The sequence below is a fragment of the Argopecten irradians genome, chromosome 8 (assembly GCF_041381155.1).
Source record: "Argopecten irradians isolate NY chromosome 8, Ai_NY, whole genome shotgun sequence".
Lineage (NCBI taxonomy): Eukaryota > Metazoa > Mollusca > Bivalvia > Pectinida > Pectinidae > Argopecten > Argopecten irradians.
Window position 1 is genome coordinate 12,769,707 of NC_091141.1, and position 18,721 is coordinate 12,788,427.

The 18,721-nt window shown below is 34.7% G+C and overlaps 1 protein-coding gene across 4 annotated transcripts; it reads left to right on the forward strand.

The window, feature by feature from the left end:
- Positions 1-486: 486 nt before the first annotated feature.
- Positions 487-16,921, forward strand: LOC138329405 (sulfotransferase 1B1-like). 4 transcript variants are annotated; one of them, XM_069276371.1, is made up of 6 exons: positions 487-752; positions 1,243-1,422; positions 10,943-11,266; positions 11,613-11,716; positions 12,938-13,097; positions 16,745-16,921. In XM_069276371.1, the coding sequence occupies exons 1-6, from the start codon at positions 737-739 to the stop codon at positions 16,855-16,857; spliced, it is 897 nt and encodes a 298-aa protein (XP_069132472.1). In that variant the 5' UTR covers positions 487-736; the 3' UTR covers positions 16,858-16,921. The 4 variants fall into 4 exon arrangements, with proteins under 4 accessions (XP_069132472.1, XP_069132471.1, XP_069132473.1 ...); XM_069276370.1 differs by lacking the exon at positions 487-752 and adding an exon at positions 759-921; XM_069276372.1 differs by lacking the exon at positions 487-752 and adding an exon at positions 791-963.
- Positions 16,922-18,721: the final 1,800 nt, after the last annotated feature.

Consider the following 18,721-nt stretch of genomic DNA (forward strand, 5'->3'; position numbering starts at 1 on the left):
GTTTTTGGTGTCAATTTCTGAGACCAGCTGTTCATGAAAATACAGCCGATTAATGATGCTAATTACTTTGTTGATAAAGATATTGGATTACATATACATACAGATATGACCTACCTAAGATTTTTACATCGAAATTCATATTCACTGTATTATGACCTACCTAAGATGTTAACATTGAAATTAATATGCACTGTATATGAGAACTTGAGGAAACATGTAGAACTGAGCATATTTCGAATCTGTACCAATGTAGAGAAAGTATGTATTGGTATAAAATCTATTCCAAGAGAACAAACAGGCTTTGTGTTTTAATGAGTATCTGAACAGTATTTTAATGATTTCATGACATACTGACATCTGGCTTTCAGGTTGCCTAATACATGTTTTGCATACCACTTAGACTGGATTACCTGTCTTAGTACCATTTCTCTCCGCTAGGCTGCGCTCATAAATACTAAAAAATGTTTGCAGATTCACATGCACAGTTTGCAAACAGTTTCTTTTCGAAAAAAAAATGAATATTTCCAATATCTCTCGAAATCCAGTGGTCTATAGTCGTCAATATCAACGACATATCTGTTTACATAGTGATACAGATATCAAATATGATCTAGTTTATATAAGACCAACGATAACATGTTTATCGTACCCTACCAAAGATAGTGAATTCTGATAAAGGTGATTTACACTGAGAGTCGCTCTAACGTTATTCGTTGTGTACATCTCAGAAGACGACATGGCAGTGAATACAGGTAAGAGTGGTTTAATTGACATACTTATGGTACAGGTAAAATACGTGTGTATGCAATTATAAGATATATTGATAACGGTGTTGATTTACATTAAGAGTCGGTGTAACATTATATAGTTCATGGGTACGTTGTGTATCTTTCTAAGAAGACGACATGACAGAGACTGCGGGTAATATTTAGTGTATTTTGTGATGACCTATTTAGGGTACAGGTGAAACATGTTTCGTAACTCATAACCTACTTAGATGGTAAACAAAGTTAGAATTAACAGTAAACTGGATTCTGGGGACAATGGTTATTATAATTGAAAATATAAGGATGCCAGATATTACTAAGCTCGCTACAAAGACAGGTTATTGGACGCATACATGTAGTTCCTCTAAATTATTATTCCTCTAGTATTACTACGTGTATTTCTAACTGCATAATATTTTAAACTTTAAAATTGTCTGTGCACAGTTTTATGTATTTTACATTATTCTCCATTAAGGTGAATTTGTTGGCGAGTTCGTGGATGCTCGTGATAGGAAAGGTAACACAATTCCAGTGTTCCAGTATGGGGAGGACACCATACCAGCAATAAGGGGAAATCCAAAAGAGCAACTGCCACAGCTGAAAAAGATGGAGGCCAGAGATGACGACATAGTTTTGTGCGCTGCAGTAAAGGCTGGTATTGTCATTATTCGGATACTTCATATTTTTGAACTTCTCTAATATCAACAATCATGAGTTTTCTTTCCTGATTTCTAGAAGTGCGCCAAGCAAAACATTGAAATAAGACTCTGTTACTTCTTACACATTCAATTATCAAGAAAGTCAATTTTTATTAACGGTCATGTGAACCTTATTTTTAAATTATTAAGGAAAAATAGAACGGTTTTTTAAGATGGTGACTTTGACATCCATCTTGAATTTTTGGGAAATAAAACATTGTCTGAGAGGGTCTAACAATAATTTGAGGCTGACTTTGATTTTAATTCATTAAAATTGTCAGCAGCAGTGGATCTGAAGAAAAACTTGAAATGTGTGTGTTTTCAAGATAGCGTTGTGGTGGATTTGAGATTGACCCGAAAATCACCACACTTGGTCAGGACCATGTCAGGATCAGTTCGGACAGGTTTCAGTTTAATCAAACTGGTTGAATTTGAGAAGTATAAAATATGTTTTTAAGACCTACATTAACATAAAGAAAACTTCTTAGTTTTTCCAAAGTCAACCTTTTGTATATGTTTGACGATACATGCTGAAGCTTTGCGATCGCTTTTTTACCGAGGAACATGATCATTATAGGCAGTTGATCTGGTTGATATCGGAGGAAATACAACACTTTTTTCTCCGTTATAAATTCCGTATGTCACTATAAGCGACACAATGGAACAAAATATCCGTAATCTCTACGCACATGTTGAGCTCATTGAAAGCCAATTATGATACCAAAAAGCAACTGAATATGACAGAGGTATCAATGACGCACTCCATGTCGTTATAGTTTGTAGATTCGCCGGCTATGGGGAACAATTGTCAGTATGCTTTCCTTCATGTTACCGGATGACCCTATAGCTATGAAAAACGATATACTATTATCTAACTATTGGAAGAGTGGAGCAAATCAACTCACGGGCTATAGAGAGCAATATATCAATAAATTGTCCATTGTTTATGTAACCTACAGACTCTATGACTGTGTAAAACAAGATATCCCAATAACCTAAGGTGTATCCGGGAGATTCACTTACTAAGGACAACTGTACCTATGGAGCTTTTACTGTACTTAACCAGTTTATTTTCGTAAGTTTTTATTTTTGTGTATCTCAGAGCTGTTTAGATATCTGTAAAATAAACAGCAGTGAAGAAGTATCTACTGCGAGTATACATAGGTTATTTAATGTGTACATCTCAAACTTGATATGCTAGGCATAGACACGTGAAAATAAGTCACCACGATAATACGTTTGTATACAGTGTGTCTGTCATTTCGTTTATCTAAATCGTCCTTGCCTTAGGACCAACCGGCTGTAGAGAACCTTGTCATAATTTCCTTTTTATGTCCTACCCAGGGACCCACTGGGTATGGGAAACAACACTTTACGATGTTCCCATATACATACCTTACAACTAGGGATTCATTGGCTATAGGAAACAACACCTTATGATGTTCCCTTATACTTGCCATTCCCAAGGACCCACTGGGTATGGGGAACAACACTTTATTATGTTCCCTCATAAATGCCTTACCTGGTGACTCATTGGCTATAGGAAACCACACCTTATGATGTTTTCTTATACATACCTTACTTAGGGACGCTTACTTAGGGACGCAACAACACCTTATGACGTTTTCTTATACATACCTTATTTAGGGACGCAACAACACCTTATGACGTTTTCTTATACATACCTTACTTAGGGACGCAACAACACCTTATGACGTTTTCTTATACATACCTTACTTAGGGACGCAACAACACCTTATGACGTTTTCTTATACATACCTTATTTAGGGACGCAACAGCACCTTATGACGTTTTCTTATACATACCTTACTTAGGGACGCAACAACACCTTATGACGTTTTCTTATACATACCTTACCTAGGGACGCAACAACACCTTATGACGTTTTCTTATACATACCTTACCTAGGGACGCAACAACACCTTATGACGTTTTCTTATACATACCTTACCTAGGGACGCAACAACACCTTATGACGTTTTCTTATACATACCTTACTTAGGGACGCAACAACACCTTATGACGTTTTCTTATACATACCTTACTTAGGGACGCAACAACACCTTATGACGTTTTCTTATACATACCTTACTTAGGGACGCAACAACACCTTATGATGTTTTCTTATACATACCTTACTTAGGGACGCAACAACACATTATGACGTTTTATTATACATACCTTACCTAGGGACGCAACAACACCTTATGACGTTTTCTTATACATACCTTACCTAGGGACGCAACAACACCTTATGACGTTTTCTTATACATACCTTACCTAGGGACGCAACAACACCTTATGACGTTTATTATACATACCTTACCTTATGACGTTGGAATCGTTTTATACATACCTTACCTAGGGACGCAACAACACCTTATGACGTTTTCTTATACATACCTTACTTAGGGACGCAACAACACCTTATGACGTTTTCTTATACATACCTTACTTAGGGACGCAACAACACCTTATGACGTTTTCTTATACATACCTTACTTAGGGACGCAACAACACCTTATGACGTTTATTATACATACCTTACTTAGGGACGCAACAACACCTTATGACGTTTTCTTATACATACCTTACTTAGGGACGCAACAACACCTTATGACGTTTTCTTATACATACCTTACCTAGGGACGCAACAACACCTTATGACGTTTATTATACATACCTTACTTAGGGACGCAACAACACCTTATGACGTTTTCTTATACATACCTTACCTAGGGACGCAACAACACCTTATGACGTTTTCTTATACATACCTTACTTAGGGACGCAACAACACCTTATGACGTTTTCTTATACATACCTTACTTAGGGACGCAACAACACCTTATGACGTTTTCTTATACATACCTTACTTAGGGACGCAACAACACCTTATGACGTTTTCTTATACATACCTTACCTAGGGACGCAACAACACCTTATGACGTTTATTATACATACCTTACTTAGGGACGCAACAACACCTTATGACGTTTTCTTATACATACCTTACCTAGGGACGCAACAACACCTTATGACGTTTATTATACATACCTTACTTAGGGACGCAACAACACCTTATGACGTTTTCTTATACATACCTTACTTAGGGACGCAACAACACCTTATGACGTTTTCTTATACATACCTTACTTAGGGACGCAACAACACCTTATGACGTTTTCTTATACATACATACCTTACCTAGGGACGCAACAACACCTTATGACGTTTTCTTATACATACCTTACTTAGGGACGCAACAACACCTTATGACGTTTTCTTATACATACCTTACTTAGGGACGCAACAACACCTTATGACGTTTTCTTATACATACCTTACTTAGGGACGCAACAACACCTTATGACGTTTTTTATACATACCTTACTTAGGGACGCAACAACACCTTATGACGTTTTTTATACATACTTACTTAGGGACGCAACAACACCTTATGACGTTTTCTTATACATACCTTACTTAGGGACGCAACAACACCTTATGACTTTGACGTTTTCTTATACATACCTTACTTAGGGACGCAACAACACCTTATGACGTTTTCTTATACATACCTTACTTAGGGACGCAACAACACCTTATGACGTTTTCTTATACATACCTTACTTAGGGACGCAACAACACCTTATGACGTTTTCTTATACATACCTTACTTAGGGACGCAACAACACCTTATGACGTTTTCTTATACATACCTTACCTAGGGACGCAACAACACCTTATGACGTTTTATTATACATACCTTACTTAGGGACGCAACAACACCTTATGACGTTTTCTTTATACATACCTTACTTAGGGACGCAACAACACCTTATGACGTTTTCTTATACATACCTTACTTAGGGACGCAACAACACCTTATGACGTTTTCTATACATACCTTACTTATTAGGGACGCAACAACACCTTATGACGTTTTTTATACATACCTTACTTAGGGACGCAACAACACCTTATGACGTTTTCTTATACATACCTTACTAGGGACGCAACAACACCTTATGACGTTTTCTTATACATACCTTACTTAGGGACGCAACAACACCTTATGACGTTTTCTTATACATACCTTACTTAGGGACGCAACAACACCTTATGACGTTTTCTTATACATACCTTACTTAGGGACGCAACAACACCTTATGACGTTTTCTTATACATACCTTACTTAGGGACGCAACAACACCTTATGACGTTTTCTTATACATACCTTACTTAGGGACGCAACAACACCTTATGACGTTTTCTTATACATACCTTACTTAGGGACGCAACAACACCTTATAGTTTTCTTATACATACCTTACTTAGGGACGCAACAACACCTTATGACGTTTTCTTATACATACCTTACTTAGGGACGCAACAACACCTTATGACGTTTTCTTATACATACCTTACTTAGGGACGCAACAACACCTTATGACGTTTTCTTATACATACCTTACTTAGGGACGCAACAACACCTTATGACGTTTTCTTATACATACCTTACTTAGGGACGCAACAACACCTTATGACGTTTTCTTATACATACCTTACTTAGGGACGCAACAACACCTTATGACGTTTTCTTATACATACCTTACTTAGGGACGCAACAACACCTTATGACGTTTTCTTATACATACCTTACCTAGGGACGCAACAACACCTTATGACGTTTTCTTATACATACCTTACTTAGGGACGCAACAACACCTTATGACGTTTTTATACATACCTTACTGGACGCAACAACACCTTATGACGTTTTTTATACATACCTTACTAGGGACGCAACAACACCTTATGACGTTTTCTTATACATACCTTACCTAGGGACGCAACAACACCTTATGACGTTTTTCTTATACATACCTTACTTAGGGACGCAACAACACCTTATGACGTTTTCTTATACATACCTTACCTAGGGACGCAACAACACCTTATGACGTTTTCTTATACATACCTTACCTAGGGACGCAACAACACCTTATGACGTTTTCTTATACATACCTTACCTAGGGACGCAACAACACCTTATGACGTTTTCTTATACATACCTTACCTAGGGACGCAACAACACCTTATGACGTTTTTCTTATACATACCTTACCTAGGGACGCAACAACACCTTATGACGTTTTCTTATACATACCTTACTTAGGGACGCAACAACACCTTATGACGTTTTCTTATACATACCTTACCTAGGGACGCAACAACACCTTATGACGTTTTCTTATACATACCTTACCTAGGGACGCAACAACACACCTTATGACGTTTTCTTATACATACCTTACTTAGGGACGCAACAACACCTTATGACGTTTTCTTATACATACCTTACCTAGGGACGCAACAACACCTTATGACGTTTTCTTATACATACCTTACCTAGGGAGCAACAACACTTATGACGTTTTTTATACATACCTTACCTAGGGACGCAACAACACCTTATGACGTTTTCTTATACATACCTTACCTAGGGACGCAACAACACCTTATGACGTTTTCTTATACATACCTTACCTAGGACGCAACAACACCTTATGACGTTTTCTTATACATACCTTACCTAGGGACGCAACAACACCTTATGACGTTTTCTTATACATACCTTACCTAGGGACGCAACAACACCTTATGACGTTTTTCTTATACATACCTTACCTAGGGACGCAACAACACCTTATGACGTTTTCTTATACATACCTTACTTAGGGACGCAACAACACCTTATGACGTTTTCTTATACATACCTTACTAGGGACGCAACAACACCTTATGACGTTTTCTTATACATACCTTACCTAGGGACGCAACAACACCTTATGACGTTTTCTTATACATACCTTACTTAGGGACGCAACAACACCTTATGACGTTTTCTTATACATACCTTACCTAGGGACGCAACAACACCTTATGACGTTTTCTTATACATACCTTACCTAGGGACGCAACAACACCTTATGACGTTTTCTTATACATACCTTACTTAGGGACGCAACAACACCTTATGACGTTTTTCTTATACATACCTTACTTAGGGACGCAACAACACCTTATGACGTTTTCTTATACATACCTTACTTAGGGACGCAACAACACCTTATGACGTTTTCTTATACATACCTTACCTAGGGACGCAACAACACCTTATGACGTTTGGGAACAACTTATACATACCTTACCTAGGGACGCAACAACACCTTATGACGTTTTCTTATACATACCTTACCTAGGGACGCAACAACACCTTATGACGTTTTCTTATACATACCTTACCTAGGGACGCAACAACACCTTATGACGTTTTCTTATACATACCTTACTTAGGGACGCAACAACACCTTATGACGTTTTCTTATACATACCTTACTTAGGGACGCAACAACACCTTATGACGTTTTCTTATACATACCTTACCTAGGGATGCAACAACACATTATGACGTTTATTATACATACCTTACCTAGGGACGCAACAACACCTTATGACGTTTTCTTATACATACCTTACTTAGGGACGCAACAACACCTTATGACGTTTTCTTATACATACCTTACTTAGGGACGCAACAACACCTTATGACGTTTTCTTATACATACCTTACTAGGGACGCAACAACACCTTATGACGTTTTCTTATACATACCTTACCTAGGGACGCAACAACACCTTATGACGTTTTTTATACATACCTTACTTAGGGACGCAACAACACCTTATGACGTTTTTTATACATACCTTACTTAGGGACGCAACAACACCTTATGACGTTTTCTTATACATACCTTACTTAGGGACGCAACAACACCTTATGACGTTTTCTTATACATACCTTACTTAGGGACGCAACAACACCTTATGACGTTTTATTATACATACCTTACTTAGGGACGCAACAACACCTTATGACGTTTTCTTATACATACCTTACTTAGGGACGCAACAACACCTTATGACGTTTTCTTATACATACCTTACTTAGGGACGCAACAACACCTTATGATTTTCTTATACATACCTTACTTAGGGACGCAACAACACCTTATGATGTTTTCTTATACATACCTTACTTAGGGACGCAACAAACTTATAGTTTTCTTATACATACCTTACTTAGGGACGCAACAACACCTTATGACGTTTTCTTATACATACCTTACTTAGGGACGCAACAACACCTTATGACGTTTTCTTATACATACCTTACTTAGGGACGCAACAACACCTTATGACGTTTTCTTATACATACCTTACCTAGGGACGCAACAACACCTTATGACGTTTTCTTATACATACCTTACCTAGGGACGCAACAACACCTTATGACGTTTATTATACATACCTTACTTAGGGACGCAACAACACCTTATGACGTTTATTATACATACCTTACTTAGGGACGCAACAACACCTTATGACGTTTTCTTATACATACCTTACTTAGGGACGCAACAACACCTTATGACGTTTTCTTATACATACCTTACTTAGGGACGCAACAACACCTTATGACGTTTCTTATACATACCTTACTTAGGGACGCAACAACACCTTATGACGTTTCTTATACATACCTTACTTAGGGACGCAACAACACCTTATGACGTTTTCTTATACATACCTTACCTAGGGACGCAACAACACCTTATGACGTTTTCTTATACATACCTTACTTAGGGACGTAACAACACCTTATGACGTTTTTTATACATACCTTACCTAGGGACCCATTGGCTATGGAAAACAACACTTTATGATGTTGTCTTAAACATAGGCCTACCTTACCTAGCCGATTATTAGTCAATATAGTATCATGGGATTAAAAAACCCGACATGTCATCTGTAATCGCGCTGCATTGAATGAAATTCCATTATGTCACCTCCGAATTATTATGTCGCCCTCATTATGTCATCCTCAGAGCTTCATCCGGGTAATCTCTAGATGTAACATACAACAGTTGATGTTTCTAGAGAGGTTCCGGGTAAAAGAAATAAGGCGGCTTAAGGACGAATCGTTTGCTCTGTTTTACTTAACATTTATATCAGATTAACACCTGATTTTAGGTAAACCAGCATTAATTGAATGTTATTTAGTATTTCTTAACCATCACTTCATCTCTGTTTCTTGTTTATATTTTGTACGGAGACGGTCTGACAGTTGTTAGACTCCGGGACATGACAATTGTACCTATGGTAACGGTATATTTTCCTTTACGTCAGACCTAAAGCTTACAATTAACAAAGCAGATCATTGCTAGACATTTTCAACATCTTTAATGATAAACAGATTATGGAAATCTACAATGTAATTACCCACCCTGTTCTCTTCCTAGCCACAGCTTGAACATAATTTTTTCAAATATTTTCAATAAGTCCAATTTGGACAGAAGCAGTAATATTCGTATAATAAAACAATCGATGCCCCGTGATGGCGGAACATGACGATTTGCCCACCCTCGAGTCGTTATATCACCCTCGGACTACGCCCTCAGGTGACATTTCGGGTGGTCAAATCGTAATGGTACTCCATCACGAGGGTATCAATTGTATAATGATGTTCCATTACACATAACTTACCTAGGGACCCATTGGCTATCGGAAACAATCTCTTATGATGTTTTCTGATACACGCCTTACCTATGGCCTCATTGGCTATCGGAAACAATCTTTTATGATGTTTTCTGATACACGCCTTACCTATGGCCTCATTGGCTATCGGAAACAATCTCTTATGATGTTTTCTGATACACGCCTTACCTAGGGCCTCATTGGCTATCGGAAACAATCTCTTATGATGTTTTCTGATACACGCCTTACCTAGGGCCTCATTGGCTATCGGAAACAATCTCTAATGATGTTTTCTGATACACGCCTTACCTAGGGCCTCATTGGCTATCGGAAACAATATCTTATGATGTTTTCTGATACACGCCTTACCTATGGCCTCATTGGCTATCGGAAACAATCTCTTATGATGTTTTCTAATATACGCCTTACCTATGGCCTCATTGGCTATCGGAAACAATCTCTTATGATGTTGTCTGATACACGCCTTACCTATGGCCTCATTGGCTATCGGAAACAATCTCTTATGATGTTTTCTGATACACGCCTTACCTAGGGCCTCATTGGCTATCGGAAACAATCTCTTATGATGTTTTCTGATACACGCTTTACCTAGGGCCTCATTGGCTATCGGAAACAATCTCTTATGATGTTTTCTGATACACGCCTTACCTAGGGCCTCATTGGCTATCGGAAACAATCTCTTATGATGTTTTCTGATACACGCCTTACCTAGGGCCTCATTGGCTATCGGAAACAATCTCTTATGATGTGTCCTTATGCATGCTTTACTTAGGGACTCAGTGGCAATGGAAAACAACACTTGATAATGTTTCCTTATATATATCTTACCTAGGGACCCACTGGCTATGGGAAATCATCACAATGCTGCTAAAAGGAACGACAGAATATGCCGCTGGCCCTAAAGAAGACGCCATGCTTGAGTTTCGTCCCATTGAGGAGCTGAATGCCCTCCCTTCGCCAAGGATTCTGAACACACACTTACGTCTTAGTAATTTACCAGAGCAGTTCATCGAAAAGAAGTGCAAGTTCGTCTTTGTGATGAGAAACCCTAAGGATACAGCTGTTTCAATGTATCACCACTTCTCTGCGGAGGGGTCGGCGTTCGCCTACAGAGGCAGCTTTAGTGACTTTTTATCTATGTTCATGAGTGGAGTAGGTAAGGTTTCGTGTAGTCATACCATGTCAAGTGGATGTAAGCTACATTCCAATTTATAAGAAAAAATGTTTGTGCTGTCATTTCCCCCGATAGATCAAATCTACATTAATCTAAATGTTTAAATTAATACTTGAATTACTATACGCCTGAAACGTTTCTTCATTTGTAAAAAAAATCAATATCGTCTATCTTCTGAAACCATGTACAATGCAATTTAATGAGACAGAAACATTATAAAATCGAGATTCTAGATTGGATGATCCGATATTATTCGCTCACTTTTTTCAAGTTATTTTTATTACTTGAACTTTTCTAAAATAAATACATTGTTTGTTTTATACCCTAGTTCCACATAACAATTGGACTGACTATATCACAGGATGGGAGAAAGACCTGGCCATGAATCCAGATATACCATATCATATCATACACTACGAGAACCTTAAACAGGTCAGGCTGTTCTGTTACTGCATGCTGTATATTATGATTGGGCAAATGTCTGTCACTTTGCTTTTACATTGCGATAACTAATATTTCACGACGTTTACAGGAATATGGTGATAGAACAACAACAAATGATATAAGTATCTGTCACTTTACTTTTATCTAATGATTACTAATACAGTATGTTACGGAGGTTACAGGAATATGGTGACAGAACAACAACACATGATATAAGTATCTGTCACTTTACTTTTATCTAATGATTACTAATACAGTATGTTACGGCGGTTACAGGAATATGGTGACAGAACAACATCACATGATATAAGTATCTGTCACTTTACTTTTATCAAATGATTACTAATACAGTATGTTACGGAGGTTACAGGAATATGGTGACAGAACAACATCACATGATATAAGTATCTGTCACTTTACTTTTATCAAATGATTACTAATACAGTATGTTACGGAGGTTACAGGAATATGGTGACAGAACAACATCACATGATATAAGTATCTGTCACTTTACTTTTATCTAATGATTACTAATACAGTATTTTACGGAGGTTACAGGAATATGGTGACAGAACAACATCAAATGATATAAGTATCTGTCACTTTACTTTTATCTAATGATTACTAATACAGTATGTTACGGCGGTTACAGGAATATGGTGACAGAACAACATCAAATGATATAAGTATCTGTCACTTTACTTTTATCTAATGATTACTAATACAGTATTTTACGGAGGTTACAGGAATATGGTGACAGAACAACATCAAATGATATAAGTATCTGTCACTTTACTTTTATCTAATGATTACTAATACAGTATGTTACGGCGGTTACAGGAATATGGTGACAGAACAACATCACATGATATAAGTATCTGTCACTTTACTTTTATCTAATGATTACTAATACAGTATGTTACGGAGGTTACAGGAATATGGTGACAGAACAACATCACATGATATAAGTATCTGTCACTTTACTTTTATCTAATGATTACTAATACAGTATGTTACGGAGGTTACAGGAATATGGTGACAGAACAACATCACATGATATAAGTATCTGTCGCTTTACTTTTATCTAATGATTACTAATACAGTATGTTACGGCGGTTACAGGAATATGGTGACAGAACAACATCACATGATGTTATTGTCTATAAGCGTTTATCTATCTTTGATACCAAAGTTTTGTACATTTGACAGGACCCCGTTCGTGAGATAAAAACTTTAGCTTCCTATCTAGACGTGACATGTACGGATGATTTTGTCGACGATGTGGTAGAGAAGTGCTCATTCAGAAACTTAAAGAAGGGGAAAACTGCAACACCTGAGAACCAAAGATGGCATTTTATGTATCGCAAAGGTAATGATGGTATTTTCTTATTTGAATAAAACACTGCGAAAAAAAACGCCAAAGAAAATATAAAATAGGGAGCATATTGGTTACTTTTTGTGATAAGATTGTTCGACGACTCTTCATTTAAAATCCTTTCTCAGGAAATGATCAATATAGCACTGCCTGTTATTCAATTATTTTGTTACTCGATAAATAAATTTTGATTTAAATTAAATTTAAAGTCTCTGGAGAGACACGTATATCAACGCATCGCATGAAAGTGACAAGATTATTTATTGCATTGTTTGTTACTTAGCATTGTTTGTTACTGAACATTGTTTGTTACTTAACATTGTTTGTTACTTGACATTGTTTGTTACTTAGCATTGTTTGTTACTGAACATTGTTTGTTACTGAACATTGTTTGTTACTTAACATTGCAATGTTTGTTACTTAGCATTGTTTGTTACTTAACATTGCATTGTTTGTTACTTAACATTGTTTGTTACTTAACATTGCATTGTTTGTTACTTAACATTGTTTGTTTCTTAACATTGCATTGTTTGTTACTTAACATTGTTTGTTACTTAACATTGTTTGTTACTTAACATTGTTTGTTACTGAACATTGTTTGTTACTGAACATTGCATTGTTTGTTACTTAACATTGCATCGTTTGTTACTTAACATTGTTTGTTACTTAACATTGTTTGTAACTTAGCATTGTTTGTAACTTAGCATTGTTTGTTACTTAGCATTGTTTGTTACTTAACATTGTTTGTTACTTAACATTGCATTATTTGTTACTTAACATTGTTTGTTACTTAACATTGTTTGTTACTTAACATTGTTTGTTACTTAACATTGCATTGTTTGTTACTTAACATTGTTTGTTACTTAACATTGCATTGTTTGTCACTTAACATTGTTTTTTACTTAACATTGTTTGTTACTTAACATTGTTTTGTTACTTAATATTGCATTGTTTGTCACTTAACATTGTTTTTTACTTAACATTGTTTGTTACTTAACATTGTTTGTTACTTAGCATTGTTTGTTACTTAACATTGTTTGTTACTTAACATTGTTTGTTACTTAACATTGTTTTTTACTTAACATTGTTTGTTACTTAACATTGTTTTTTACTTAACATTGTTTGTTACTTAACATTGCATTGTTTGTTACTTAACATTGTTTGTTACTTAACATTGTTTGTTACTTAACATTGTTTGTTACTTAACATTGCATTGTTTGTTACTTAACATTGTTTGTTACTTAACATTGTTTGTTACTTAACATTGTTTGTTACTAAATTGCATTGTTTGTTACTTAACATTGTTTGTTACTTAACATTGCATTGTTTGTTACTTAACATTGCATTGTTTGTTACTTAACATTGCATTGTTTGTTACTTAACATTGCATTGTTTGTTACTTAACATTGCATTGTTTGTTACTTAACATTGTTTGTTACTTAACATTGTTTGTTACTTAACATTGTTTGTTACTTAACATTGCATTGTTTGTAACTTAACATTGTTTGTTACTTAACATTGTTTGTTACTTAACATTGTTTGTTGCTAAACATTGTTTTTTACTTAACATTGTTTTTTACTTAACATTGCATTGTTTGTTGCTTAACATTGTTTGTTACTTAACATTGTTTGTTACTTAATTGCATTGTTTGTTACTTAACATTGCATTGTTTGTTACTTAACATTGTTTGTTACTTAACATTGTTTGTTACTTATAATTGCATTGTTTGTTACTTAACATTGTTTGTTACTGAACATTGTTTGTTACTTAGCATTGTTTCTTACTTAACATTGTTTGTTACTTAACATTGCATTGTTTGTTACTTAACATTGTTTGTTACTTAACATTGTTTGTTACTTAACATTGTTTGTTACTTAACATTGCATTTTTTGTTACTTAACATTGTTTGTTAACATTGCTTGTTACTTAACATTGCATTGTTTGTTACTGAACATTGCATTGTTTGTTACTTAACATTGTTTGTTACTTAACATTGCATTGTTTGTTACTTTACATTGTTTTTCACTTAACATTGCATTGTTAACATTGTTTGTTACTTAACATTGTTTGTTACTTAACATTGCATTGTTTGTTACTTAACATTGTTTGTTACTTAACATTGCATTGTTTGTTACTTAACATTGTTTGTTACTTAACATTGCATTGTTTGTTACTTAACATTGTTTTTCACTTAACATTGCATAATTAACATTGTTTGTTACTTAACATTGTTTGTTACTTAACATTGTTTGTTACTTAACATTGTTTGTTACTTAACATTGTTTGTTACTTAACATTGTTTGTTACTTAACATTGTTTGTTACTTAACATTGTTTGTTACTTAACATTGCATTGTTTGTTACTTAACATTGTTTGTTACTTAACATTGCATTGTTTGTTACTTAACATTGTTTGTTACTTAACATTGTTTGTTACTTAACATTGTTTGTTACTTAACATTGTTTGTTACTTAACATTGTTTTTTACTTAACATTGTTTTTTACTTAACATTGTTTGTTACTTAACATTGTTTGTTACTTAACATTGCATTGTTTGTTACTTAACATTGTTTGTTACTTAACATTGTTTGTTACTTAACATTGCATTGTTTGTTACTTAACATTGTTTGTTACTTAACATTGCATTGTTTGTTACTTAACATTGTTTGTTACTTAACATTGTTTGTTACTTTAATTGCATTGTTTGTTACTTAACATTGTTTGTTTAACATTGTTGTTACTTAACATTGTTTGTTTAACATTATACTTGTTTTTACTTACATTGTTTGTTACTTAACATTGTTTGTTACTTAACATTGCATTGTTTGTTACTTAACATTGTTTGTTACTTAACATTGTTTGTTACTTAACATTGTTTGTTACTTAACATTGCATTGTTTGTTACTTAACATTGTTTGTTAACATTGCTTGTTACTTAACATTGCATTGTTTGTTACTGAACATTGCATTGTTTGTTACTTAACATTGTTTGTTACTTAACATTGCATTGTTTGTTACTTTACATTGTTTTTCACTTAACATTGCATTGTTAACATTGTTTGTTACTTAACATTGTTTGTTACTTAACATTGTTTTTCACTTAACATTGCATTGTTAACATTGTTTGTGACTTAACATTGTTTGTTACTTTACATTGTTTTTCACTTAACATTGCATTGTTAACATTGTTTGTTACTTAGCATTGTTTGTTACTTAACATTGTTTGTTACTTAACATTGTTTGTTACCATGAAATATATCCCCTCAGTAGGAGGTTCAACCAATGTTATAAATAGGATAATCTAGGTCATGGCAACAGAAGTTGATCTTTCCATGGCACATTCTGATGAATTAATATTCTTTTTCCCCCAAAAGTTTATGAAATAGAGTCAGGTAAATGCGTAGGTGTCATAGATATAGAAATTTGATATCGTGTAAGGCATGACAGGTATCACACCTTGATTTGAAATCCTATCCCTTCATTTTAGAAATTAGAAATGTAATAATTGCCCACAATTTAATGCATCAGACTGTTCGTGTTTTGTTTTCAGATCGTTAGATATAAATGTCCTATTTACAATAATAATCATTAATAATCTATTTCTGCCATGGGTCTCAGGTGTTTTCCGTTTCAAATTTCAGGAGAAGTCGGCGATTGGAAAAATTGGTTCACAGTAGCAGAGAATGAAGAGTTTGACAGTTACTTATCAAAGGAAATGAACGAGTCCAAATTTAGCTTCAGATATACGCTGTGATATTAATATGGAATTATCAATGGCTTATATTGTTTTAAATGTATAAATAAATATAAAAACTTGTTTTGTAATCTTACGATGACCATCAACAACATCAGCATTTTTTTATTATTTATAAATTATAATACGATTTTAAATGGCACATTATCGTTAAGTCCTGAGAAGTTCGAAGAGAACAGAACCATACGTTCTGTCAGAGTAAGCGGTTTCTGCTTCAATGACGTCACTCGATAAACAAAACTATGCCAAAGCTGAGTAAACTTAGTCTCAAATGATAAACCATCGTCGGAGACAAGCAGTCGTATCACAACAGTATCATTCAAGCTCAAGATCTGTTAAAGCACCGCCGTCATGAAAAAAGAATGACAATTATAGGAACATTCACGGTGAAAAAGGATAAGGTTTTGGTACCTATGCCATTAAAAATTGACATGTTAATTTTTTCTTTGGTAATCTAGTAAAACTCATCAGGTTTGATGAAATAAGCTGTGAAAGGCACAAACAAAATGATGCCTTTCTCTTTTATAAAAAATAGGCAATGCTATCAGTAAAAAAACAACTTTGTATGTGAATGAGTGGATGAATGTTTGCGACACAATATCTATTTTGTATATGTTTCGTTGTTATATAGCATTGCAAAGAAATGTCCTAGAAAATAAAAGAAATTAAAAAAAAGATGCCTTACAACCTTCAATTACAACACATTGTAAAAGTTTTGTTTTACGCTTAATGTATGTGTAGATGAAACCATATATGCAAAAGACACTTTACAATTACTAATAACCTAGTAAAAAAGATAAATGAAATTGTAAATCATTACTTTTATTCACGGTATGATCTTTTGTAATTTTGCCAAATTTCTTTTTGAGCTCGTATTTGTCTTTGTATATGGTTTATGAATTGTTATCCTTGTAATTTTCAAAATATTGGTAACCTTTTCGTGGTGAATAACATTTGAAAAGCTGATGATATGATCACGAGAAAAAAAATGAATATTCCATAAAGATATTAAGCATCATGGCGAGCTATAGGTGATTATGTTGACGCGTAATTAGTCTGCCTGTATTTCGACAAAATATACGAGAAATGTACGTTTCGAGGGGAAATGTGCTGCAGGTCTGGATCATATTTCTTTTATAAAATAACAGCCATACCATTATGTTCACTAATGTCTGTAGCAGGCACTCCCACAATTCTGATTCACGCAAATGACGGTTTTTCAATTATGTCACGCAAAAATGGAATAAAGGATTTCAATAATCAAGTAGGCCATATTGCGGTGGCTATATATGTATAATTTTATAGAAGAAAACAGAAGGAATACATTCTCGCTCTAAGCCATCGATGGTAGAGATTGCTTTGAGACAAATGGTTCAGGTTTTGTATTTTTGGCAAAACATTTAGCTTTGTGAAAGAAGACTTAAAATCATATCTGAAACCTCACTGGCTCAAAGATGCTCCACCGCCGACAGAGCATAAACGATACTCATCATTTGAACAGTAATTGGTGTTTAATCATGTATATATACATGTCTAATTAACACAAAAAATATATAATAATTTATTTAGCATTGGAGCATGCGCAATCAGTATTTCATTCCATATAAGACATATAAATTCCGGGGCACATTCAATTATTTTCAATATTTTTATCCTGAAATTAACATAAAATTTCAATGGTGGTAATGGTGTAAATTAAGAAAATTTTGCAACTGAAGAAAAATACTAATTCGCCTGGTTATGTTTTTTCTGACAAAAAATGTTTTTGTCAGCGGTGGACCATCTTTAAAACACGTACGTTTTGTGAACGTTCCTCCTAGCGTGTTTATATGTCATTCTAGGCCCATTGGTATCAATGAAAACC